At 48.3% G+C, this 24,626-nt stretch overlaps 1 protein-coding gene across 5 annotated transcripts in view; it reads right to left on the reverse strand.

Moving 5' to 3' along the window:
• Positions 1-24,626, reverse strand: part of CTIF (cap binding complex dependent translation initiation factor) — a 159,527-nt gene that overhangs the window by 68,026 nt on the left and 66,875 nt on the right. For all 5 annotated transcript variants that reach the window (XM_071732233.1, XM_071732237.1, XM_071732236.1 and 2 more), the window contains one exon: positions 8,938-9,014. In XM_071732233.1, coding sequence (XP_071588334.1) covers positions 8,938-9,014 — 77 coding nt within the window. The remainder of the gene's footprint in view (positions 1-8,937; positions 9,015-24,626) is intronic.

Here is a 24,626-nt window from a genome sequence, read left to right on the forward strand (position 1 = left end):
CTGGTAAAGGAGGGCACTGAAATGAGGTCTCTCAGGTCCAAAAAAGTGGTTGCTTGCACCATGATGCTTAAAAAAGATTTGAGTTTTGATGGAATCTGATGACCCTCCACCATAACCACACACTGGATTTTTGGCTGGAACAGTTCTTTTGCTTTTTTGTGATGTAACATCATAAGACCCTGAGCTTATCCAGCAGCCCATTCCGTTTCTACTGAGGTTTCATAACAGTCAAATGTTTGGCCAGTGGCACATAAAGTCTTTCAATCAGCTGCAGGGATGGAGAAAAACAACCTGGAAAAAAAAAAATCAACCCAAAACACAACCCAAAAAGCCTCCTGATGCCATGAAGTCTACTTGGCAATTCAGGTTAAGTTTAGTCTGCAGGACAGGGGTCACTTCAGTCACCAAAATAATTAAGAAGGAAAAAAAAAGGAATAAAAAGTCTTGTGTTGTGGAGTTTTTAGGTAATGACAAAGCTGTCCTCAATAGAGAGGTGGCAACCTTGCAGCTGGGAAATGCACCCAGCTCACTCCTGGCATGCAAAAAAAAAAAAAAAAAAAAAAATTAGGAACAATTAAAGGAAAGGATTAAATTTGCTTAGATGAGTATCTTTTAACCCTTCTGCCCCAGGCCTTTAGCTACACACCCAAGGAGGACCCAGCAGAGCCAGAGAATGGTGATGGGCACTCATCTCCTGAAGCCCTGATGATGTGGATCATGACCTGTTCAACTCCTCGAGGTTTCTTTTTGTCTCTTTCCATCAGTCTTGAGCCCACACAGCCCTTCAAACTTTCCAGAGGCACATTCCTCCCCCCTTCCCTCCCTGCCTCACAGGAAATGCAAAAATCCTTTCAGGAGCTGTAAATATTCCCCCACAGGGTGGGGATTTTGCCCCCTCTGCCTTCAAGGGTAATTCATGCCCAGTCCTATTTTCACAGCCACCCTCAGGTGCTTTAAGGGTTTGGAGCAGATCACACACAGCAGAAACAAGAGCAGCTGGGGTGGAAAACCCCCCTGACCCACCCACCCCATCACAGATGGAGGCAGGGGGGACGGGCTAAAAAAAAAAAAATTAAAAAAAATTAAAAAAAAAAAAAAAAGTCCTGATGGATGCTCAACACCAACTGCTCCACATCGCTGTTCCTGATGATTCCCATGGACCACCTGGCTCGTGGAAAACACTCTGTGTGAAGATCTGGGGATGGTGCTAGGACAGGCAAGGGGCTCATAGATGAGCCAGGCAAGGAATGGTGGTAGATACACACTTGGTTGAACTTCAGGTGGTTTCTGCAGAGTTATTGGGATCATCTGGAGCTGCCAGGGATGGGATTACTGCACAGGGTTGGTGTTGGGCTGCTACAGCCCTGGGCCATGCTGTGTCCTCTCCACTGAGTCCCAAACGTGGTACAAAAGCTGTGAGGGGTCTGCATGGAGCCAAAACACCTCCTGATTTCCAGAGACCTTCTAGCAGCCTTCCAGTACCTGAAGGGGCTCCAGGTAAGCTGGGAAGGGACTTGGGACAAGTGATAGCACTTTTTAAGGTGAACGAGGAGATAGTAGGAAGAAATCCTTTAATTTGAGGGTGGTGAGACCCTGGAACAGGTTGGCCAAGGACGTTGTGGCTGCCCCATCCCTGGCAGTGTCTCAGGTCAGGTTGGATGGGGCTTGGAGCAACCTGGGCTGGTGGGAGGTGTCCCTGCCCATGGAAAGGGCTTGGAACTGGATTAACTTTAAGGTTTCTTCCAACCTAAACCCGTCTGTGACTTTTTTATTATTATTATCATTAACTTTTTTGAAGGCAAAAGTGACTCCTGAAATAAAATCTGTGAAACTGAGCAGGTTTTGGACATGGGGATTAAAAAGTTGGACTTTGGACAAGGGCATGGAGTTATAGGATGAGGGGGAATGGCTTTAAACTTGAAGAGGGGAGATTTAGGCTAAACATTGGGAAAAAGATCTTGATTTTGAGGGTGCTGAGCCCCTGTGCCAGGTTTCCCAGAGAAGCTGTGGCTGCCCCATCCCTGGCAGTGTCTCAGGTCAGGTTGGATGGGGCTTGGAGCAACCTGGGCTGGTGGGAGGTGTCCCTGACCATGGAAAGGGGTTGGGAATGGATGAGCTTGAAGGTCCCTTCCAACCCAAACCATTCCATGATTCTATGATTCCATCTCAGCTCCAAGAGCAAATCCAACAGCTCCACCCATGGCTTAGTCACCCAGAGCCGGATGCCCGTGGGTCATCAGGAGGCAACTTTTTGATCATTCAAGGGCCACTCCTTCAGTGGGGAGGCTGATGAAGGCTCTGTTGTCAGTAACCTCCTCCCTGGAGCAGGCTCCTAGCACCATGACCCCTGGCAGAACCTTTTCCTCAGCTCCTGGAAGGAAGGGCAGTGGGGCTGGGTGATGCCAGCACGTCTGGCCAGCATGGCTCTGTGGGTCAAAGGGGGTCCTGCTTGACCCCTCCTGATACCATCTTTGCCCTGCTCCATCACCACCTTGCCCAAAGAGCATCTGATGACCCAGTCAGGTCCCAACAACACCAAGATTAACCAGGGCAAGGCTGAACCCACCAAGAGATGTAAAGCAACATTTCCTTCTCTGGGCTTGCAAGTTGATTTTATTTTTTTGCTTCCCTGGGTGACCCTAGCTCCTCAAATAAATAAACAGAAAAAAAAAAGCATTTAAAAAAAAAAAAAAAAAAAAAAAAAAAGAAGGAATAATAAAAAAGAATCATCCTTTGCTGATGGCTCCATCTCATTCCAGCATCACACGGCCTTGCAACTCCCACCTGACCCCATCCCTTCCTCCCCCAAGGAGGAGATCTTGCCCTTGAAGGAGCTGGGTAAAGCTGATTCCTGTGCTTTTTAATGACAGGGTAAACTGGTAGAGTGCCCTTTATGGTGTTTTGAAAGGAAATTGTACAGGAACAATGTCCTGAGCAGCGTGGCTATTGAAAACCCTTGACAAAAGGACTTGGCCACAAGAGGAAAAGCTGCTTTAATCAGTTGAAGTAATCACTGTAGGTGGCTGAGTGTCCCTCAGGGTCCGTAAAATCAACCAGAATGGGAAAAGCAACAAATCACAGCTTGCCTCTCCTCCTCCTCCTCCTCCTCCTCGGAGCCACCGGCGGATCTGGGATGTTCCCTGCCTGGCTTCCAGCCCACCATGAGCATCCTTTGGGTTGTCCCTATGGAGTCACCAGTGGATGGGATGAAGCCTGGATGATTCCCTCAGCAATGTGGTCACTGATGGGGGGGGGGGGAGGACAGGGCTCCCACCCCCCCTGTGCTCTTGGTGTGGGTGGGAGCTGGAAGTGTCAGAGGTTCTTACATAACCCTCCTGCTCTGGGAAGAGGAAACTGTCCCTGACAGGCACCCTGGGTTTCTTCAGGGAGGGAGGATGATTTCTACCTCCCCCCCAAGTTCTGAATCCAATTAAAACAACACAGCAAACAACACAGCCACACAACCATAATCCCGACCATTTTTTTCCTGAGAATTTAAGTGCAAAGCCAAGTGAGCAGTAGGAAGCAAACTGGAGAAAAGGCAAGAGAAAATATGGGGATATTTCTGTAACCCTCTTGTGAAAAGCTGGAAGTGTTTGGGACATGCTGAGGGGAAAGCACATGAGCCTCTTTCTTCCCACCCCTTGTCTCCATCTATCATCCAGGAGGACCCACAGAGTCTTCTGCTCCAGCTCCCTGTTCCCAGGAAAGGGCCTTGTGAAGGATTAAACCTCATCCAAAGGGAGAAGGAGGAGATGACACAAAGCTCAGCCACAAAGGTTATGGGGGTCCTGGCTGTGGTCCCCAGCAGCCCTGGTCTGGCCAGGCAAAGCAGCTCCTTGTGTCTCTGGTGACACCAAAGCCTGGAGGCACAGGCATGGAGAAATCCCAAAGGATCCATCCATATCATTCCTGTTGAAAAAAGGAATCCAAGAAACCTCTTGGAAAGAGGGGCTTGTTTAACCCTTGAGGCTTTCAAGCCTTGGGGCTGTGCTTCTCTCTTCAAACCTCTTCCATCCCATAGACTGACCACAAGAAGCCCCAAGAAATACCAGCCAGCATCCATGCACTCATGAGGACTTCCTTAGGATAAGGAATTATCAGCCTGATAAAAAAATCATCATGATTTGACTTCTGAATCCAACGAAATGAAACTGAACCAATGTGATAAAGACAACCCAAACTTTTGAAGACTTCCCCAGCAACATTTTCCTGCTCCTCACCCTTCTTTGGGTGACACAGAACAAATTCAGTCCTCTCTTAACCAGAAGACCAACAAGTAGGTCCAAACTCACCTCTATTAACCCCCAGCAACTCCATATATTCCTTACAGGTCCTGCTGGGCAACATTTCTTATCACTCCTTCACCCATGGGGGTTTGGCCCCAAAACACATCATCCTAGGATGCCACAGGAACTGGAGAAATGCTGTGAAGACCCAAGCTGACTTGTAATGCTTCAATACTTCAGAAATGGCATTTTTGGGACCATTTTTGGAAAAGAAGAAGCATTTTGGAAAACAAGGAGCCAAACTCCTTGTCCACCTGCCCGAGGAGACCATGCCTCACCACCACTGTGTCCTGTATCCTGGATTATGGGATTTTTCCCATCTGCCTGCAGGACTGAAGGGCAGGAGAGGTTCTGCCACTGCCCAAGGAAAGTCCCTCCTTCCCTCAAGTTGCCTTTGGTGACATCTGGATGGGTTGGGTTTTGTCTGGAAGCAAGCAGCAGATGAGTTTTTGGGACAATGCAGCCCTGATTGGTGTTGACCAGTTGCTCATGTGGACATCTCTTAAGACAACTTGCACTTTCCTCTGTCCTCCCATGATCCCATCCAGTGGTGATGCAGTCCCACCTCCTGTGTTCAAATGAGCAGACAAACCAATGGGTGCAGGATGCACCCTGAATGAGGTGGGGAAGGAAATCCCTCTCCCTGGTCTCCTGCCCCAGTCTTTGCAGCAAGGACCTCCTGTAGGCTTCCCCAACACCTTGTCCAACCAAACCCTTCACCAGATGTGGCTCTGATGCTGATTGCTGCTACCACAACCGTGCCCAACAGACCCACAGTGCTCATCCAGGCAAGGAGGGAGCTTTAGCTGAACACCCATGGGGTTGTTTCTCCCCAAGGGTGCACGGCAGAGACCTCAGGGTAGATGAGCTGTGCTCCTCCACAAGGTGGTGACAACATTTCCCAAGGAAAGGTGATGGGAAGGAAGCAGGGAATAGGCCCTGTTTATAGCACAGATGAGAGATTGTAGAATCATAGAATCCTAGAATGGGCTGGGTTGGAAGGGACCTCAGAGCTCCTCAAGTCCAACCCTTGCTCCACTCCCCCCGTGGTTCCCAGCCCATGGCACTGAGTGCCACATCCAGGCTCTTTGGAAATATCTCCAGGGATGGAGAATCCACCCCTTCCCTGGGCAGCCCATTCCAAGGTCTGAGCACCCTCTGGGGAAAGAAATTCTTTCTAATGTCCAACCTAAACCTCCCCTGGCACAACTTGAGACCTCTTGTGCCCTCTTGTCTTGCTGAGAGTTGCCTGGGAAAAGAGCCCAACCCCCCCCTGGCTCCAACCTCCTTTCAGGGAGTTGGAGAGAGTGATGAGGTCTCCCCTGAGCCTCCTCTTCTCCAGCCTCAACACCCCCAGCTCCCTCAGCCCTTCCTCCCAGGAATTCTGCTGGATCCCTTCCCAGCCTCCTTGCTCTTCTCTGGACCTGCTCCAGCACCTCAAGCTCCTTCCTCAGCTGAGCTGAGCTGAGCTGAGGGGCCCAGAACTGGACCCAGGACTCAAGCTGTGGCCTCCCCAGGGCTGAGCACAGAGGCAGAATCCCTTCCCTGGACCTGCTGGCCACGCTGTTCCTGAGCCAGCCCAGGATGCCATTGGCCTTCTTGGCCACCTGGGCACACTGCTGCCTCCTCTTCAGCTTCCTGGCAATCCAGACTCCCAGCTCCCTTTCTGCCACTCTCTGCCCAGCCTGGAGCTCCCCAGGGGGTTCTTGTGGCCAAAGTGCAGGACCTGGTGATGGTGACCTTCCATGTGAGAAACCAAAGATGCTTCACCAGACCAAGACATGGCCCCTTTCTGAATGGCACCATCAGGGAGAGGAGAAGACCCCCAGGCACTCTGGGGAGAAATTGGTATAATTTCTATAATGAATCACAGAATCAATTAGGATGAAGAGCACCTCTTGAGACCATCCAGCCCCTGACCTAACATCCCCACATGGGTTGGCCCAGGTCACTCAGTGCCAGCTCCAGCCTCTCCCTAAACACCTCCAGGGATGGTGCCTCCATCCCAATGCCTGAACACCCTCTCCATGAGGAAGTGCTCCCTGATATCCAACCTAAACCTCCCCTGGGGCAGCTTCAGGCCGTGGCCTCTCCTCCTGTCACTTGCTGCCTGGGAGCAGAGCCCAAGCCCACCTGACCCCAACCTCCCTGCAGGGACTTGTAGGGAGGGATGAGGCCCCCCCTGAGTCTCCTCCAGGATAAACACCCCCAGCTCCCTCAGCCTCTCCTCATCAGACTTTCCCCCTGCTCCCTTCACAGCCTCACTGCTCTCCTCCATCACCTCCATGTCCTTCTGGAAGGGAGGACACAATATTCAAGGTGAGCACAAGGGGAGAATCACATCCCCAGACCTGCTGGCCACACCATTCCTCTTACAAGCCAGGATGCCCACTGGCCTCCCAAATGGCCCTTCTCAGCTTCTCCCTTGCCTCCAATGCTCTACCCACAGCCATCAGTTTTGAGTCCTTTCCACATCCAGAAGAGGGGTTTTTGAGAAAAAAAAAAAAAAAAAAAAAAAGAGTGCAACTCCCAACTGGTTTGTTGACCATAAAATCTCATCCTGAGACATGTTCATAACACCTGTGAGGCTCCACCAGCTCCAAAATGAGGTTTTTCTCCCCCAGAATGACACTTGGGATGTAAATAGGACTGCAACAAAGTCTGAAACTTCAGAACCTGGTTGTGCTCTAATACAGTGGGTTTGTTCCCTATTCCATCTCCAACTCTTATTTCTACCCTTTCTCCCCCTACTTTGACCATGTTTTTTTCTCACGAAGTCTCACTGAAGTCTAAAGGATGCCTTTTCCCCTTAAATATTTATGTGACTGCTGATGAACTCCAGTGCCTCAACCTGGGCTTCTTTCCTTTTGCTTTTTTTTTTTTGCCATGAAAATAAGCAATTTTTTCTGTCTAAGCTTGGATACACCATGGATATCCTCATCCAGAGCTGAATCCCCTCTGATTTTTACATTTAATTTCATTTGTGACTGCTTGGGGCTGTATCCATTGGGTTTTAAGGCTTCTGTCTTTCCTCCTGGGATATTATCCCAGTGCCTCTTGCTCCAGGCTGTGTCTCAACCCATGATCTTCTGACCTCAGCCCAAGGCAATTTGTTTGGGTGTTTTTTTTTTTCTTTTTGCTATCTTTCCTTGCTATCTGCTAGGGAGGCAGGGATGCCCTGGGGGACTGAATGCTTCTGTCTGCTGCTGATTTATCTGCAGTGACCAGAAAAAAAAAAAAAAAAAGTAGAAATACACCCAAATTTCATCCCAATTTTTTTGGATGGGAAGGAAGAATCAACACTCAGTTCCATGGCTTTGGTTCTGCACAGCTTTGGGCATGGGACTACAGGCAGGAGACCCTTTGGCTCTGGGGGTCACTTCTCCTGAAGCATCACAGACTCTTCAGATGGTGGAGGAAGGACCTGCTGGATGAACTGGGATGGGAGCAGGATGTTCCAGCCTCTAAGGCACCCACCCAGCTTGAAACACAAGCAGAGTTCAGCTTGGTTCTAACCATATTTTGCAGATCAACTGCAGCACAACTGAAACAAGATTTATTCTCCCCCCCACCCCTCTCCAAAATCCCAAGGCTAAATTGCCTTTTAAATTGCATCCAAGAAATGAGGAGGGAGCCCCGAAGAGGAGAGAAAAATGGAGTTTGCTGATGATGATCTGTCCTGCCCACAGAGGAATGTTTCTAGGATTTCCTGGGCAAATTTCCAGTTGTTTTTTTTGGTCCTGGGAAAACCAAACCAAACCAAACACAGGATGAGCTACACCACAGCTGCCCAAAAGTCAAGAAGTGATGGGGAGATCTGAGGACAGACTCCAACAACTATTACAGGTGTCTGTAGGACTCCCTTGAAAATCCACCAGGGAGGAATCACAGCTCAGACACATTCCAGGAGAAAACATTAGCCACTTTTTTTCCCCTCTTAAATAACAGGAACCCTGTGAACTCCTCCCTCTAGAAATGCCCCAGTTGTGCTGTCTCAGCCTCAGCAGAACACACCAGAAGGAGTGTTCTTTTTCATCCCCCTTCTCCCCCACTTCTTTTCACATTTAACCACAGTCACAATCCCTCTCTGGATGCCCTCATCTAATTAAATATGCAATCGACACAATTAAATATCCACTTGACCCAATTAAATTTACTCAGTGGAGTGAAGCCACTGATGCCACAGCTGCCTACTGAGCACATCCCCTCCTTCAGGAGCATCCCAGCCTTGCTGGAAACCCCTCCCAGTTTAGCAGGATGACCCTGCAAGTCAGCAAATTTGGCTTTTCAGTTGAAAGATAGGAAGAAACTAGCAAGGATTCAAAGCTTTTATAAATTACACTTTCCCAGCTGTCTCTTCTCATACAAGTGGAAGGATCTGGCTATGCTGGAAGAAGCAGAGGGGGAAGAAGAGGTCCTTAGGATAGTCCTGGAGCAATGGGGGACACATCCCAGATTTAAAAGAGGAACCAGAGGGATGGGCAGATTGCATTTTCATCAAGTTAAGGCTAAAATAAGGGTTTATGCATTAACCCAAGGCTGGCAGCTGCTGAACAGCAGCAGTGTCCAAAGAGACTCCCTGAGACTGCAGTGGAAGATTCGCAATGGAGAAGTTGAAGCAAACCAACATTCCAGAGGTTCCACCTACCTCCGGTCGTTTCTCCTCCTTCTGAAGAGTTTTTTGGTGTGTGCAATTTCAGCTTCATGAGGCAACGGGTGGTAACCCTGAAAAAGAAAAAAAAAAAAAAAAAAAAAAGAGGGAAAAGCAAAGATCAGCTCCAAGACATTGATACGGAAGAGGGCAGTGATGTTCACCCAATGCCCGAGGATGATAAAGGAAACAGCTCCCATCCAAACAGCTTCCTAACATCTCAGACCCTCTCAAAGCAGGTTTGGAAATTTGTTGTAGCCTCTCAGGGGTGTTGCAGGGAGTAGGGAATGAAGTTACCTGCATGGGAGAAGCCACGTGGAGCAAATACCTGCACCACATAAAGGTGGATCCCAACTATGTAGGAATCACCCAACTAGGTGGGATATTCCTGATATTCCTGACTCCCCCAGCCCCAGCCTAAAGATGTCTTTGTTACATGAGGCTGCAGATCTGGTCATCCAGCAAGGATCTGCTCGTCCTCTGCTCACATCCTTGCACCCAGCACCAGGAATTGCCCTCCTCATGCTCCTTAGATCCCATCCCACCACTCAAGCACAGCCCATCTTTGACTCCTAAGGGGTAGTTTGGGAGTAGGGAAAGTTGGCAACCTGCTCTCCTGAGGCTCTGGTTGGGTTATCAACTGGTTAACCAGCTCTGACCTTGTCTTCTCCTGCAGCCAAACATCTCATGGTTAATTCTGTGTGACAAATTTGGTGTCTAATACCTTAAAAATCATACTGCCACCTTCTCCATTATGAGGGTTATGGTTTATGTCTTCCTCAGCATTTATTTTCCTGACCACTCACTTTCACTGAAGGCACAGCAGGAGTTTAATATCTCCAAGATCTCTGTTCCTCTGAAAATTTGCTTGAAGTTGGCCAGCAGGTAACCAAAGCAAATGGGAAAAGGAAGGGAGGGAGCAGACACATGCAGCCCAATCACATCAACCGTGCTAGTTTAGGAAATCAACCTAAAAATAGTACAATATGTAGTGAGACCATCTCCAAATGTTCTACTACCACAGCAGGCTGAAGCTTGGAGTATTTTTAAAGAGTTAAGCTGCATTGCAGGCACATGTGCAAAGACAATTACCCTGGAAAAATGAAACTCTCCCTGCAGAACATGAAGACCTAAAGCACCCATCTCCTCAGTTGGAAGCCTTCAGTAAAATTTCAGGAGCTGCCTTTTTCCAACCAGAAACCATGTCCTCCTTGCAGAGCATCTCTGTGCTTCCCTGGACCTCTGCCCACCAGCAGCAGACAGCATCAGGGTGAGAGATGGATGAATTAAAACTTGAATAAGGCTTCTCACCCAAGGAACACTCCCAGACACTGCCTGAGAAGAGGAGAACTTGGTGTCCCCAACAGGAGAAACAAGCATCTCCCTTTCTCCAGCTGAGCACTTCCCTTCCTTAGTCCAAGCCATGAGACAATGTTTTGGAAAAAAACAGTCACCAATCCCTACTCCTGTCTATTTTGGTGCCTAAACAGAGCTAAATTTGGAAGGGAGAAAAGAAGTTGACTCTTTTTTTTTTTTTTTTTGTGCAGCAAGCTGATGGAAAAGGAAATATCAGCAACTTAAAAGAAGGGTGGAGTGGCTGGAGAAGACCAAAGGTGCTTGTTGGCTGGGAATGGGCCAAAGTCACAAGGGCACAGTGAGGACTTTGATGACTTTTAGAGACCTGGAGGTTTGTCTGGAGGCTTCTGCCCACCATGGCTCGTGCAGAACAGCAATGGAAGTGCCTTCAATAGAGCTGGGTCACTGAGGACCTGAACTGCAGGTATTCCTTTTTCCAGTGGACACACTCTTTATGACACTGAAATCCCTGACCAGAGCCAAAGGGAGATGTTTTGCCAGGCAGAAGACCACCCCCTCCTCTGCAATGGGTCTACAAGAAGACCTACAAAAGAGGGAAGGTTTTTCCTCCTGCTTGGCCCAGGTGCTCATGGTTTTTCAAAAGCAGGTTTGCAGCTTCTCAGTGGGCAGCAAAATCAGATTTGGTCTCTCTCCCACATCAGTTTTTATTCTGACAGGTACTGGCAGGTGGTTGGAGGAGAAGATAAACCAATGTTTCCATGCTGCTGGTTCTGGAAGTGAGGGGTGTGGGAAAAGCAAAGAACAAGGAGCCCATGGTCTCAGGAAAGATCTCTAAGAGGGTTCATTTTCAATTTTGGAGCACAACACTCTGTGGTTTCCATGGTGGGAAGCTTGGAGCAGAACCTGAGAAGCCCAGGGGACTTCTAATGCATGTACATGGATGTCAAGTTTAAATTATAAACATGCACAGTCTAACAAGAAAGGCCAAGAAGTCTGGAAAAGAAGGAGCCTTCAGGACTGGTCTGCTCCCCCAGATGTTGTGATGTGCATAATCCTGAGTAGATGTTTTGGGGAAAGCTCTTGGAGAAGGGAAGGTGATGTCTGACAAGCTGTATGGTCAGCCAGGGAAAACTGACATCTTCCTAAGAGATGGGGACCAGGTTGGATACCCATGTGGGTTCTTTTTTTGTGCTTTACCTTTTTAATGAAGGTTGTCTGCCCAACCCTGAGCCCCATCCCCTTGCCCATGGGAATCCAGAAAGTTGGCAGCTGCCTCTCTGCTGCCCCATTTACATCAAAGTTTAATGAAAGAACAAAGCAAAAGCTTTCAAGATCTCACTAGCAATCTGCAGCAACCCAAGAGCCTCTGCAAATTCCCACACTGATACCTGTCCCTTTTCCAGAAAAATCCCTCTCCTGAGTCACCCTGAGTCTCAGGGTCCTGACCTGGGAGGGATATGAGGCAGAGGGACAGGACCAGAGGAGGAAAATGGTTGGGTTCAGAGCCACTCTGCTACAAGCAGGAGTTTTGATGTTGTTTTTCTCAAGTTTCCTCAGCTGAAGAAGTTGGAGAGGGGCACCAGCTTTGCCTCTTTTAGTCACAAGGACACACAAGATGAGTTGTGTGTGTGGGGGGTGGTTTCTGCTGCTGGTCCTTCCATGACCACCTGTAGGTAGCAAACCCCAACTGCTCCACAAAAAGAGTTTCATATTTTGGGACCAAGCTGCACCTTCCTTCCTTCCCCTCCACTTCTCCACATCTCAGGTACAACTGTTGCCTGTGGTGGCCAAATTCATGGGTGTTTGATGAAGACTCTAGGGGCTATGAAGGGTTGGTGTTGACTGCTTCATCCTGGTGGTGCTCCTGTCTTTCAGCCTGACTTTCAGATGTGGAAACTCCACAAACTGTCCTCACTCACACTCCTTCAGCCTTTTCTATAGATGTTCTCCATGCAGCAGAAACACTTCCAGCCCATGATGGTCACAGGAGGCAAAGATGCCAAAGAGCAACAGTGGAAGAGCACACAGAAAAGGTGAGAAAAGGAACCAGGCTGATGGAAAAACCCAGTGCTGGGGTGAAGGAAAAGAAATGATTGGGACATATTGCTCCACAAGCTTTATCTTGAGATCCTTTTGTGCCCTCAAGCAACATCTCCACCCTTGCTTATCTTAAACAAATGGTTGCAGAAAGCCTGAACTGAACAAACAGGTTATTAGGTCTGCAGTAGGCACTGGGAGTTTCACTTGGTTTTATTGCACTCAAAGTTCAAGGTGGGCTTTATTATCTGGGGAAGTTGGGCTGGGTTCACAGCAACCCCAAAGATGTCCCAACAGCCCATGCCAAGGCAACAACACAAATAACCAGGTTGGAGGGAGGGAGTGCAAAGAAATCAATATATTGTGGTTCCAGAAATGATCAGCAGAAACCACCCAGTGAATCACACCACCCTGTGATAAGGCTTTCATCTGCTTATAGGATGGATTAGCCATGGTAGGAAAGTCTGGGACAGCACGGAGCTGGAGATATATTTAACTTCTGGTGCTCCAGTCTCAAATTCCTGGTGCCCATGGGCTGAATCTGTCAATACTCAGTACCATACCCATCCCAATTGCACGTGAAAAACGTGGCAAAGGTGCTGCCAGCCCTCCACCAGCATCAACCCCATCACCTCTACCCCTCCATTTATCAACACATCAAAGTCCTATGAGCACCTCCAGCAGAGCCATCTCCTTGGAGCTCACTTGCTGCTGCCTCTTTCTCTTCCAGGAACTCCCCGTGTGCCACTCACTCTCCTCTCTCTCACACGGGAGGGAATTTTTTAGCCTCTTGAAAGGAGAGGGCTGAGGCACAAACCAAAGCCTTGACCTGCTTTTGGAATCCATGGAGGAATACCAAACAATGCCAGGAAGCCGCCTGAAAATGATTTCCTCTCCATTAAAATTTCAGTGATAAATCTGTTCCTTCAAATTGCAAGCTCTTCATTTATTTTTTTTTTTTCCTGGAAGGTGCTTGCAATAATAATTGCTTCTGAATAAAGGAATCAGCCAGTGCTCAATATCAATGGAACAGAAAACACAACGAGTTTACAAAACACTCCTCACCCAAGATAAAAAGCAGGTAAATCCTTACAGCCCTTCAAGGCTGTGGCTCTCCTCACCCCACAGCACAGCACACATGGGTCCTGGCCACCTCCAAGGTGGTCTTCAACCTCAAAAATTGAAGACAGGGATGAACTGAACTGAACTATAAGGCTGACAAAGAGGACCTAGTTTCCAAGATTCAAAACTCCTCCACTGACTGGACAAGTCCCAAGGTAGAGGAGGGATGCTTTGTGGGACCCTGAGAGGAGGCTGTGCTTGCATGGTGTAACACACCTTGAAGAAGAGGCATAGGAAGTTGTTTCTTGGGAGATGTTGCCAGTCTGGAGGATTTCCTGAGTGTCTTTGAGTGTCTTTCCTGATTTCCTGAGTGTCTTTGATTCCTCAGCATCTTTGAGGAGTGCACCATAAATTGTCCACATCCAGCAAAGGCTGAATGCCAAAGCAAATGTGACTCAGTGAGGAGCACCTCAGGAAAGGGCAGAGGCACAGAGGAATGATGGCCATGATGGTGAGCAGCTAAACACCACTCTGCAGTTATCATTAAAACCTCCAGCCCTACAGAGCTCTTCCCTCCTATGTTACCCCAGGAGTGCAACCTCCTGAATTCCACCCTGCTGAGCGTTCCTGCTGGTCCCTACCTCCCCTCTGACAAAATGGGAAACAATTCCAGAAATTACAGACTCTGCACACGTAGGCCCAGACCCAAAAAAGTATTATTTAGACTTTTTATCTGCCCACAGCCTTGCCTTGGTGTTTGCAACCAGCTCCTGGCAGAGAGGGAATCTTTTAAAATGGTCTTAAGTACTTGGTGGCATTAAAGATTTGGTGGCAGCTAAGCTGTCCCACCTCATCCCTCCACAGCCAGCTGTGGGATGGAACAAAAGGCACAGTGAATGGCAGAACAACCTGGCATGAAACTCCCTGTGTGAGGTGAAGGATGCAAATGCAATTAAAGCATTAGAATAATTAGGTAAAGCATCCCAAGTGAAACATACCCTGCACCTTCCTCAGTGTCTTCTGCTGGTTACTGACAACGAGTTTCCTGAGGTCTCTTTTTAACTCTCAGCCCCATAGCTCCTGAATTATACATCAATCAGAGATAATAAAACTTTAAAATCCAGGACAAAGTCTCTGAGGAGGAACCTGCCTCTACAAACCCACACGTTCACATCAGCACAACCACACTGAGCAGAAGGAAAAACCCAACCAGGGCCACCAAGCCCGTGAAGATGGGGAGAGGCTGGAAAGGTTGCTGAGTTGAAACAGGGTGCTCCAGACACACAGACACATAGGAAGAGTATAAATAACAGACAAAAGAAATCCCCCTTTTGTTACCAGAAGCCACAAATCCCAAATCAGTTACAAGCCGACTTAGGAAATGGAGTTTTTTCCCATGTTGTAGCAAAAAATGGGAACAATACTTTGCGAGTGGAAGTCACTCTAATTGTTTTAACTGATGTTATTTTAGTGTTGTTTAGGTTTATTGTTTATTTGTATGTATTTCCTCTACCCCGGTCAGGCTTAAAAACAAACCTTACTGTCAGCAGCAAAGCATCCCATCCATAAATAAATACATTTATCCAGTAAACAGAGACAGAATCACACCGTTGCTTGGAGTCCTTAGGTGCAGAATATTTAAAGAATCATTAAAAGAAATTAAAATTGGATCTTAGGAACAAGTTCTTTACCATGAAGGGAGTGGAAAAATGTTCCAGGTTGCTCAGGGAGGTGGTTGAGGCCCCCTCCCTGGCAATATTCAACCTCATCCCTGGGGATCTTCAACCCCATCCCTGGGGATGTTCAACCCCATCCCTGGGGATGTTCAACCTCATCCCTGGGGATGTTCAGCCCCATCCCTGGGGATGTTCAACCCCATCCCTGGAGATGTTCAACCTCATCCCTGGGGATGTTCAACCCCATCCCTGGGGATGTTCAAGGTGAGGCTTGAGGAGGCTCTGAGCACCCTGATCTAGGTGAGGGTGTCCCTGCTGACTGCAGGGGTTGGACTGGGTGACCTTTGGAGGTCCCTTCCCACCCAAATTATTCTATAATTCCATGATATATATTCTATAATTCCATAATTCCATGATTCTATAAATAGCATTAGTGACCTGGGCTTGTTTTCCCCTGAAAAAGGGTTGGTTTGTTTCCCAGCTAATATTGGGAATAGATACCACCCACATCACTTGCAGCCAGGAGGCACCACACTTAGGATGTGGTTGGTGGTTTGTCCACCAACCCAAATGAGCCCAAAGCTCATCCTAAGAGGAGGCTGGTCTTGCTGCCCTGAAAATCTATCCCTGCATCATCTGCATCATTCTTTTTTGCTCATCTGAGGTTGAGGTAGGCATTGCTTTAGCTGGGACTTGCAGTGTTATGAGGTTGCCATTGGGAATATTTGTATCTCAAGTTACCTCAGTCCCTCCAGGACCTCACATTTCTCTCAAGTCTACTTTTCCTCTATATTTTCCATGCTCCTCAGCCTGGTTTTTCCTCTTCTCTTTTCCCTTTCAAAGCCTGCCACCCTTAAGCTGTGAACCCTGATGTCCCAGCTGACCATGCCTCCCCAGCTGAGATGAAGCAGGTAGGTGAGATGGCAGGAGGACCTTTTGTACACCACCCACCCTCAGCACCTCCAAGTGTTGGGAGAAACTGACCTGCAGGCACAAAAGGGAATTCTGTGAATTTTTCATTGAATTTTTAAGCTATAGACAGACCTCATAGGACATCAGGGAGTTTGGGGCCAGAGCCCAGGTCACCCTCTAAGCTGGGGGGTCTCTTGATGCTCTGTGTAACCCCCAGTGTTGGTGCAGCCTCTTCTGGAGGTGTTGAAGGTCAGGTTGGATGAAGCTTTGAGCAAGCTCTAGCAGGAGGTGTCCTTACCCATGACAGGGGGGTTCCAACTAGGTGATCTTCAAAGTGTTCTGGCTGCTGGGTGTGCTCACCTCAAACCTCAGCCTGGCTCTCAGCACAACAGAAGGGCTGTATCCAAGTCTGTTTTCATTTCACCCTTACTATCAATTAAAAGACCAGATTTGTTTTGATGTGCATTTGTGAAATCCCCCACAAATCTCCTCCTCTTGGACAAATGAAAGTTGCAGCCAGCAGGAGCTCCAGCTCATGCAAGCTCCCAAACCTTGGGATGAAACCCCTTCTTACACAAGTGATAACTTCAAAACCTTACAAACAAGAGGCGGCTTCTATTTTTTTTTTTTTTTTTTTTTTTTTTCAAGATGGGTAAATCCAGCAGCCCTAGGAGAACTTTCTCATCACTCAGCCCTTGGCATTTCCTGTTGGAGGCCTTCCAAGTGCATGAACTTTTGCAGCACCCTGAGATGGCAGGTAATAGTTAATCAGTCAACAAGCATTTTTTTACCCTGATCCCTATTGCTGTGATCCATATCACCAAAGTCAAAGGGAATTATGTAATTGCCTTCAACAAAGTCATGGTGGTGGTGGAAATCCCTTGGTCAACCAGTGGATCTTTCTTGTAGACCAAGCTATGAAAAATATCACTGTCCTTCCTTTCTCCAAGCCCTTTGTCCTGAGCTGGAAACATTCTGGCACAACAGATATTCCTGTTTGCAGTTGGATGAAGACCCAGCCAACACAATTTTCCCTGGGACTATATGACAAAGAAATAGTTTTGCTCCATTCTGAAGCTTCTGCTCAGTCTAGTTCAGCCCAGAGACAGCAAGTGAGGATCCTGATTCTCAGCTCCCCCAGCTTAGAAAATCCCCCAGTGTGCAAACAACGATTTAATCCTAGAAAAAACTCATTCTTCTCTTAAAAAACTCCAATTCTTTGTCAGAACTGTCAGCTGTGCAAGACCAGGGCTTGACTTTCTCCTTGCCAGGTTACCAGCAGCTGGTACCTGGATGGAAGAAACTGAGTATCCATCTGCTCCCTCCCAGGATTTTCCTTTTATGCATCCAGAACTAAGCATTGCTCCTCCTGTAATGGGTTTTAATGCAGGGATAAGCACCAAACCCACTTGCCACAGAGCATCAATCATTTTGCATCACAAATTAACTACCCTGGTGGTTTCTTGATGGTGCTTTGCAGACCTCTGGGAGCTATGGACCCCTCTGAACAATAAAATGAGGCTAAGTAAGAAAAGCAAGTTTGGAAATGGACCTGGAATTTCCACCCCCACACCCCTGGAAAAAAAAAAAAAAAAAAAAAAAAAAAGGCTAAAAACCTGGGTTTTATCCAAAGGTTGCTACAGGACAGGCAGCAAGACAATTATATCTGCTCTCCCATGTCTTGCAAAGGCTGAACCTCAACCATGACAACTCATCACCCAAACATCAGCTTTCCTGCCAGTAAAAGCATGTGCTGTAGTTGTTTTTCTGATGACTGCCAGGAGATGGGTCAAACCCCTTTCAGTTCATTTCAGATTAGCCAAGAGGATGTAACTTCAGGTTTCTCATCAAAACCAAGTGGAGACAAAGAAGAACCAGCACCAAAACTCAACAAAAAAACCCAGCCTCTGGTTATTTTCATGTGTCAAGTGACCAGCATCAAATACCTTGCCTGCTGAGATGTCTTGGGTCATGTTACCCCTCCTCTCAAGGGCTTTTTAAGGTCATTTCTGATTTCTCCATCACGACTATGCCCATGTGATGGACTCAGTTACAGAAGCTGGAAAGGGTCTAAGATAGCAGTGACCAGGACACGTGAGAATGATCTCACCAATGAGCAGAAAAGGGATGGTTCAATATGAGCCAGGGGGTGCCCAGGTGGCCAAGAAGGCCACCAGCATCCTGGCTTGTGTCAGCACTGTGTGGGCAGCAGGAGCAGGGCAGGGATTGTCCCCCTGTGAGGCTGCCCCTGGAATCCTGGGGTCAGTTCTGGGCTCCTGAGGACAAGAAGGACATTGAGGGGTTGGAGTGTGTCCAGAGAAGGGCAAGGGAGCTGGGGAAGGGTCTGGAGCAGAAGTCTGCCCAGCAGCAGCTGAGGGAGCTGGGGGTGTTGATCCTGGAGCAAAGGAGGCTGAGGGGAGAGCTTCTGGCTCTCTGCAACCCCCTGAGAGGAGGTTGGAGCCAGGGGGGGTCGGGCTCTGCTCCCAAGGAAGAAGGGATGGGAGAAGAGGAATTGAGCTGGAGGTTTAGATTGGAGCTTGGGAAGAATTTCTCCCTGGCAAGGGTTGTCAGGGCCTGGCCCAGGCTGCCCAGGGCAGGGCTGGAGTCCCCATCATTCCTGGAGGGATTTCCAAGCCCTGGAGATGTGGTGCTGAGGGCCATGGGGCAGTGGTGGCCTTGGCAGTGCTGGGTTAATGGTTCAGGAAGGTCTTTTCCAGCAAGGAGAATTCTGTGTGTGATTCTGTGATTTCCAAGATGCTAAAGGCACACAGTGTCCTTCCTCCTGCCTGCATCTCTGCAGGGATGGGAGACAACTCAGAGAGCAGGGACGGCTCAAGCCTCCCCTTCCTTAAACCAACTCTGATGCCTGATCTGTGATTTGATCTGTGCTGATCAAATCACCAAACCTCTCTGCACAAAGGCAGTCTCAGCCTTTCCCCCCTTAACAACTCCAAAAAGATTTTTCCATTTAGGACCCATGGCCTTTGGCTCTTCCTGTCCCAAGGACGCCGCGCGAGGAGCGGAACCGCAGCAACGGGAGCAAACCTCTTCCTTCTGCAACCCCCCCAACCCTATTAAATAATTAATACGTGTTAATAATAAGAAGAAATAATTCCCACCAGCTAAGTAAAGCTGGAGGTTAATATAAATTCCATGGGTATGAGCGGGAAACGGAGCTGGATTCAAAGGCTTGAGGGCTCACCAGGCTTCCTTCTGCAGAGTTATTGAGGAAGTTTCGACGAGCGTTCTATTTGTTCCAGCTGCACATTTCCCTTAACCCCTCATAGTGGTGTTGGTTTTGAAATAACACTGATTTGGGTTTTTTTTCTTTTTGTTTTTTTCTTTTTTTTTTTTTTTTTCTTTTGGTGGCTTTTCGTTTTCATGCGTGCCACGGCCGTGGTGATTTAGCTTTAATGGTGCCTTTCACAGGCTAAAAATAAAGAAGTAAAACCAACCCAAATTCCACCTTTGCTGTTTGATGAAGTCCAGGCTGGACAGCAGGAAAAAGAAAAAAAAAAACCACACACACAAAAAAAAAAAAAAAAAAAAAAAAAAAAGCAGGGGGAGGGAGGGTTAAAAGCAGGCTTTCAGGAATTAGCTGGGAAGAAGGAAGAAGAAGGTAAGGCCATTATAAAAGCTTGTGTTAATACAGGAGTCCTTTTTATTCTAAGTGTTAATGCAGCCACTCAAATTCCTATGAAGATTTAGTGGTCAGATCATATAATCTGCTCTCTTTCTGATGATGATGAGGATAAAATCAAGGATTTCTTTCCCTCCATTAAAACATTTCTCCTTCTCAATTAAGAGGAGGAAAAAAAAAAACCCTCTATTTTTTTTTCCCAAGACTGTGCCTGTCATACACACAAGCTGTGAAGCTGATGCCTTCCCAACAGTGAAACACAGAAATCACAGCACCCCTTTGGATGCTACACCCTTAGGATGCTCCTTGTGAGCACCACCCCGGGTCCACAGTGGTACCCACCAACAAATAACCTCTGGGGAGCTGGGGATTTGCTAGAGGTTTGCCACACCACCCCCTTCCACCACCCCAGCCCTGCTCTAACACCCCCTGTCCCATGGGGACTTCAGTCCAGTCAAGCTTTTCCTTGAGGCAAATCTGCTCCTCGAGGCTCCTATTTGCCTTGGCCCTCAGCCAGCCAAGCACTTAGGCACATGCTTAAAGTTAAGCACAAGAGTAAACAGCTTGAAGGCAAGGGGGGGGGGTGGGCTTAAAATTAAGCACATATTTCAAGGATTTTGCTGGATAAGGGTCTTAACCCGGGTGTGCAGCATTTAACTGGGATGATTCCCCACTGATTAACTCCCCCCCCCCCTACACCTTCCTCTCTTTTTCCCCTCCGTGGGACCACAGTTTCTGTCCTGCCACCGAGCTGCTAAAGGGCTGGCTCTAAAGAAACCTCATCTTGCCTCCGGGCTTAGAGTGGCTTTCTTTAATTATACCTGCCTGTGAAATACCTTCCAGAAATCCCCACCCAAACAAAGCCTCAGGAAAGGAAATAACGGAAATTCTTGATGTTTTCCACTGGGGGGGAACGATCCCAACCGGTGAGACCAGACGCACGTAAGATGAGGCTGATGACTCTTCCTACTGTACAACAGCTCCCATCCCTGAGAGATTCCTTAAAGACACAGAAGAACATGCCCCCCCAACTCCCCTGAACCTGTCCCTTGGATGTGGCTCTCTGCACATGTTCCCATCTCCAAAAGTTATGGGATAGGATTCCCAGAGAAGCTGTGGCTGCCCCATCCCTGGCAGTGTCTCAGGTCAGGTTGGATGGGGCTTGGAGCAACCTGGGCTGGTGGGAGGTGTCCCTGCCCATGGAAAGGGGTTGGAATTGGATTAACTTTAAGGTTTCTTCCAACCCAAACCAGTCTGTGACTTTTTTGTTTTATTATTATTATTATTATTAATCTTTTTTTAAAGGCAAAAATGACTCCTGAAATAAAATCTGTGAAACTGAGTAGTTTTTGGACATGGGGATTAGAAAGTTGGACTTTTGGCAAGGGCATGGAGTTATAGGATGAGGGGGAACTATTTCAAACTTGAAGAGGGGAGATTTAGATGAGATATTGGGAACAAATTCTTTGTTGTGAGGGTGCTGAGCCCCTGTGCCAGGTTTCCCAGAGAAGCTGTGGCTGCCCCATCCCTGGCAGTGTCTCAGGTCAGGTTGGATGGGGCTTGGAGCAACCTGGGCTGGTGGGAGGTGTCCCTGCCCATGGAAAGGGGGTGGGAATGGATGAGCTTGAAGGTCCCTTCCAACCCAAAACCAATCTGGCATTCTACAATTCTATGACATGTGATGGAAGAAGAAATGTGTGGCAACACAAAATCCATGAAAACATCCTGGTTTTCCTCACAGGAAAGTGCAGTACCCAACTGGGTATCTTCCAAGAGGCCACACAGCTTCTGGAAGACTGAAGGTCTCCCCCAAACACCTGCATGACTTTTTTTTTTTTTTTTTGTTCCTTCCATGCAACTTCATATGACCTTTTTCATTTCAACTGGATCTATCCATGCTGGGACCCTGGTGGCTGTGGGCACATACACAGGACTGACAGAGCAAAAGATCTCCTGCCCAGGCAGGAAACCATTCCAGCAAGGGAGCACAGACAAGACTCATAAGATCTGGAGAAAATAGATGAGGAGAAGATTGGAAATGTGTGCACAGAAGACAAATATCTGCTATTGGTTTCCCTTAAAACAGGATTATTCTCATCAAGGAGCAGGAACTTGACACTGGACTTATGGAATGTCACCAAGTCACACCCCCATCCCTTATCTGCTCCCATCCAACTCACTTCTAACCATCCTCTAATCCATTATTTTCTGCTCCTGAACAGTCCAGTCCTTCCCACCAGAGCCTGAGTTGCCTGTCCTACACAGAGCAAAAGCACTGAATAACCTAAACCACTTTCTCTTTTGGTCCAACCTCGCATCAGAAGAGCTACTGTAGACTTCCCAGATGAAGGACAGGAAAATCAACTCCTGTACTGTAGCCTTGCCCTTCCTGAACCAACAACTCCCACAAGTTGAGGACAGGCAGAACAAATTCAAGCCCTGTCTCATATTCAAATCACAACACAGAAAGAGGTGGCAAGTACCAAACCAAACAAGGTTCCACTTCAGACAGGAATGGAGGGATGCTCAAGTAGTCAAGGAGCTCCACCTCTAACGTAGCAGGTTCCAACCTCATGGAGACCTTCAACCCTTGGAACTCCTTGTGATGTGTTTTCATGGCCATGCTGGCTGTGGACAACTGGGCTCAATCTCCTTCTCTAAAGGAGGAAGAGCAGCAGAGGAGATGTATGGTGGAAGTGCCACACTTCACCTGCTCTTCACCAAGGTCACCACAGCCCATGTAAAAATCCCTGCGTAGCTACACTGCTTGGAAACACCACCAAAATCCTGGAGCTAGATGTGGGACACAGAGATCAGAGAGCTGCTCCAACACCAGCAGAAAAGCAAGGTCATGACAAGACTGAAAGAACTTGCAGCTTGCTTTTACCTTCAACCAAGGGCATTTGTGCAAAAAGGAGTTGAAAAAACAAGTCGAACTTCCTAAGCATTTGTCAACAACTAAACGTTATTTTCCTTTCAAGAAGAGGAGGCTCTGACGTGATCTTAGAGCAACCTTCCAGTATCTGAAGGGGCTACAAGAAAGCTGGGGGAGGGCTTTGGACACAGGGGGGTAGGGAGAGGACAAGGGAAATGGGTTAAAACTTGAAGAGGGGAGATTGGGGTTGGACATGAGGAATAAATTCTTGAATTTGAGGGTGCTGAGCCCCTGTGCCAGGTTTCCCAGAGAAGCTGTGGCTGCCCCATCCCTGGCAGTGTCTCAGGTCAGGTTGGATGGGGCTTGGAGCAACCTGGGCTGGTGGGAGGTGTCCCTGCCCATGGAAAGGGGGTGGGAATGGATGAGATTCCAGGTCCCTTCCAACCCAAACCATTCCATGATTCCAAAGGACCAACATTGTAGCACCAGCGTGGTCCCAACACTTGAGTTCCTCATTAAGTCTGCCCCCACCATGCCCTTGAGATTTCAGGCAAGACGTGGGACAACTTCTCCCATTCTCCCTTGTGGGGTCTCTGACAGTTTTGCCCAGCAAGCTTTGATCTTGGGAGCATCTGCAGGAGAAGAGGAACCTCCCACACGTCGACGCCTGCTTGCGCCGACGAAGCAGAGGAGGGGAAAGAGGAACCGGCGCGTTCTTTGGAGCATGTCAGGTCGCACGTACGTTTGAAGTTGGCCACCCAGTTCTCAGGAGCCAGGAGCAATCTTGGAACGGCCGCTTCCTCCACCCCTGAGGGAGCTGATCTTCAGGAAAGCTCTGCAGTGTGAGGAAATCCTGAGCATCGCCACCGAAAGCGTTATCGACACAGCGAGGAGATAGGAACGACGGGAACTGCCTTATGGCAAAACTCACCCACCATGATTCATGCAGCTGCTGGGTGCCAAGGTCTGAGGAGCTGGGACACAGAGAGAGGAGGTCACACATGCTATTGGCTGGTTCTTGTGTGAAAAAAAAAAAAAAAATTAAAAAAAAAAAAGAAAAGAAGGAGAAAAAAATAAAAGAGGTGGGTCCTACAACTTGATGAATATCATCCACTCGCCCTCTGGCAAATGAATTTGTGCAGGACACAGCTTGCTGTGCTGAACTCACTGTCTCATAGAAGGCCAGAGGTCCCACCTTCTCCTCTGGGAAAGCAAGTGGCATCTAGCCTGGCAGATGACAAAATGCCACCCGGGAAAAGTGTCACCATTCATGGTGGCAGAAGGTGGTCTTCAAGTTTTGTGACCACAGAGAAACATCACAGAAAGCACAGGAGACATCCACAACCTCCCCCAAGAGGGACATGCAGGATGCTTTGATGATGGGCAGGATCTGATCCCAAGATCTCATACTCCAGGAGCTGCTGGCTCATACCTTCATGGTCTGTGATATGTGTCCAAGGACTAACAGGCATTTCATGAAAGATGCTGGTTTGAAAACCTGGCTGCTACCAGATGGTGGTCAATCCCTGCAGCAAACACAACCTGGCAAGCATCGTGCCTCCTTTGACACCATCCCTGCTGGAGAAAATACTCTACCAGCACAAAGGTTCTACACTGAGAGCAGTGGAAATCCACCATCCTGGGCAGCCAGAGACATGGAGGAGGTCAAGGGCTGGTGAGACAGAAGGGTTCACCAAACTTCCGCAGGGATTTGGCCATTTGATGAGTTGGTGCTGGGGAAGGTGCTGCAGTGGAACCATGGAAGAGCATGGAAGAAGCATGGCAAGGGGACAGATTTCCCCATTGGTACCTTCTCCAAGTGCAAGGCCATGCTAGAAACAGCTGGTTCAATATGAGCCAGGGGGTGCCCAGGTGGCCAAGAAGGCCACCAGCATCCTGGCTTGTGTCAGCACTGTGTGGGCAGCAGGAGCAGGGCAGGGATTGTCCCCCTGTGAGGCTGCCCCTGGAATCCTGGGGTCAGTTCTGGGCCCCTGAGGACAAGAAGGACATTGAGGGGTTGGAGTGTGTCCAGAGAAGGGCAAGGGAGCTGGGGAAGGGTCTGGAGCAGAAGTCTGCCCAGGAGCAGCTGAGGGAGCTGGGGGTGTTGATCCTGGAGCAAAGGAGGCTGAGGGGAGAGCTTCTGGCTCTCTGCAACCCCCTGAGAGGA

The sequence above is a fragment of the Heliangelus exortis genome, chromosome Z (assembly GCF_036169615.1).
Source record: "Heliangelus exortis chromosome Z, bHelExo1.hap1, whole genome shotgun sequence".
Classification (NCBI taxonomy): Eukaryota; Metazoa; Chordata; class Aves; order Apodiformes; family Trochilidae; genus Heliangelus; species Heliangelus exortis.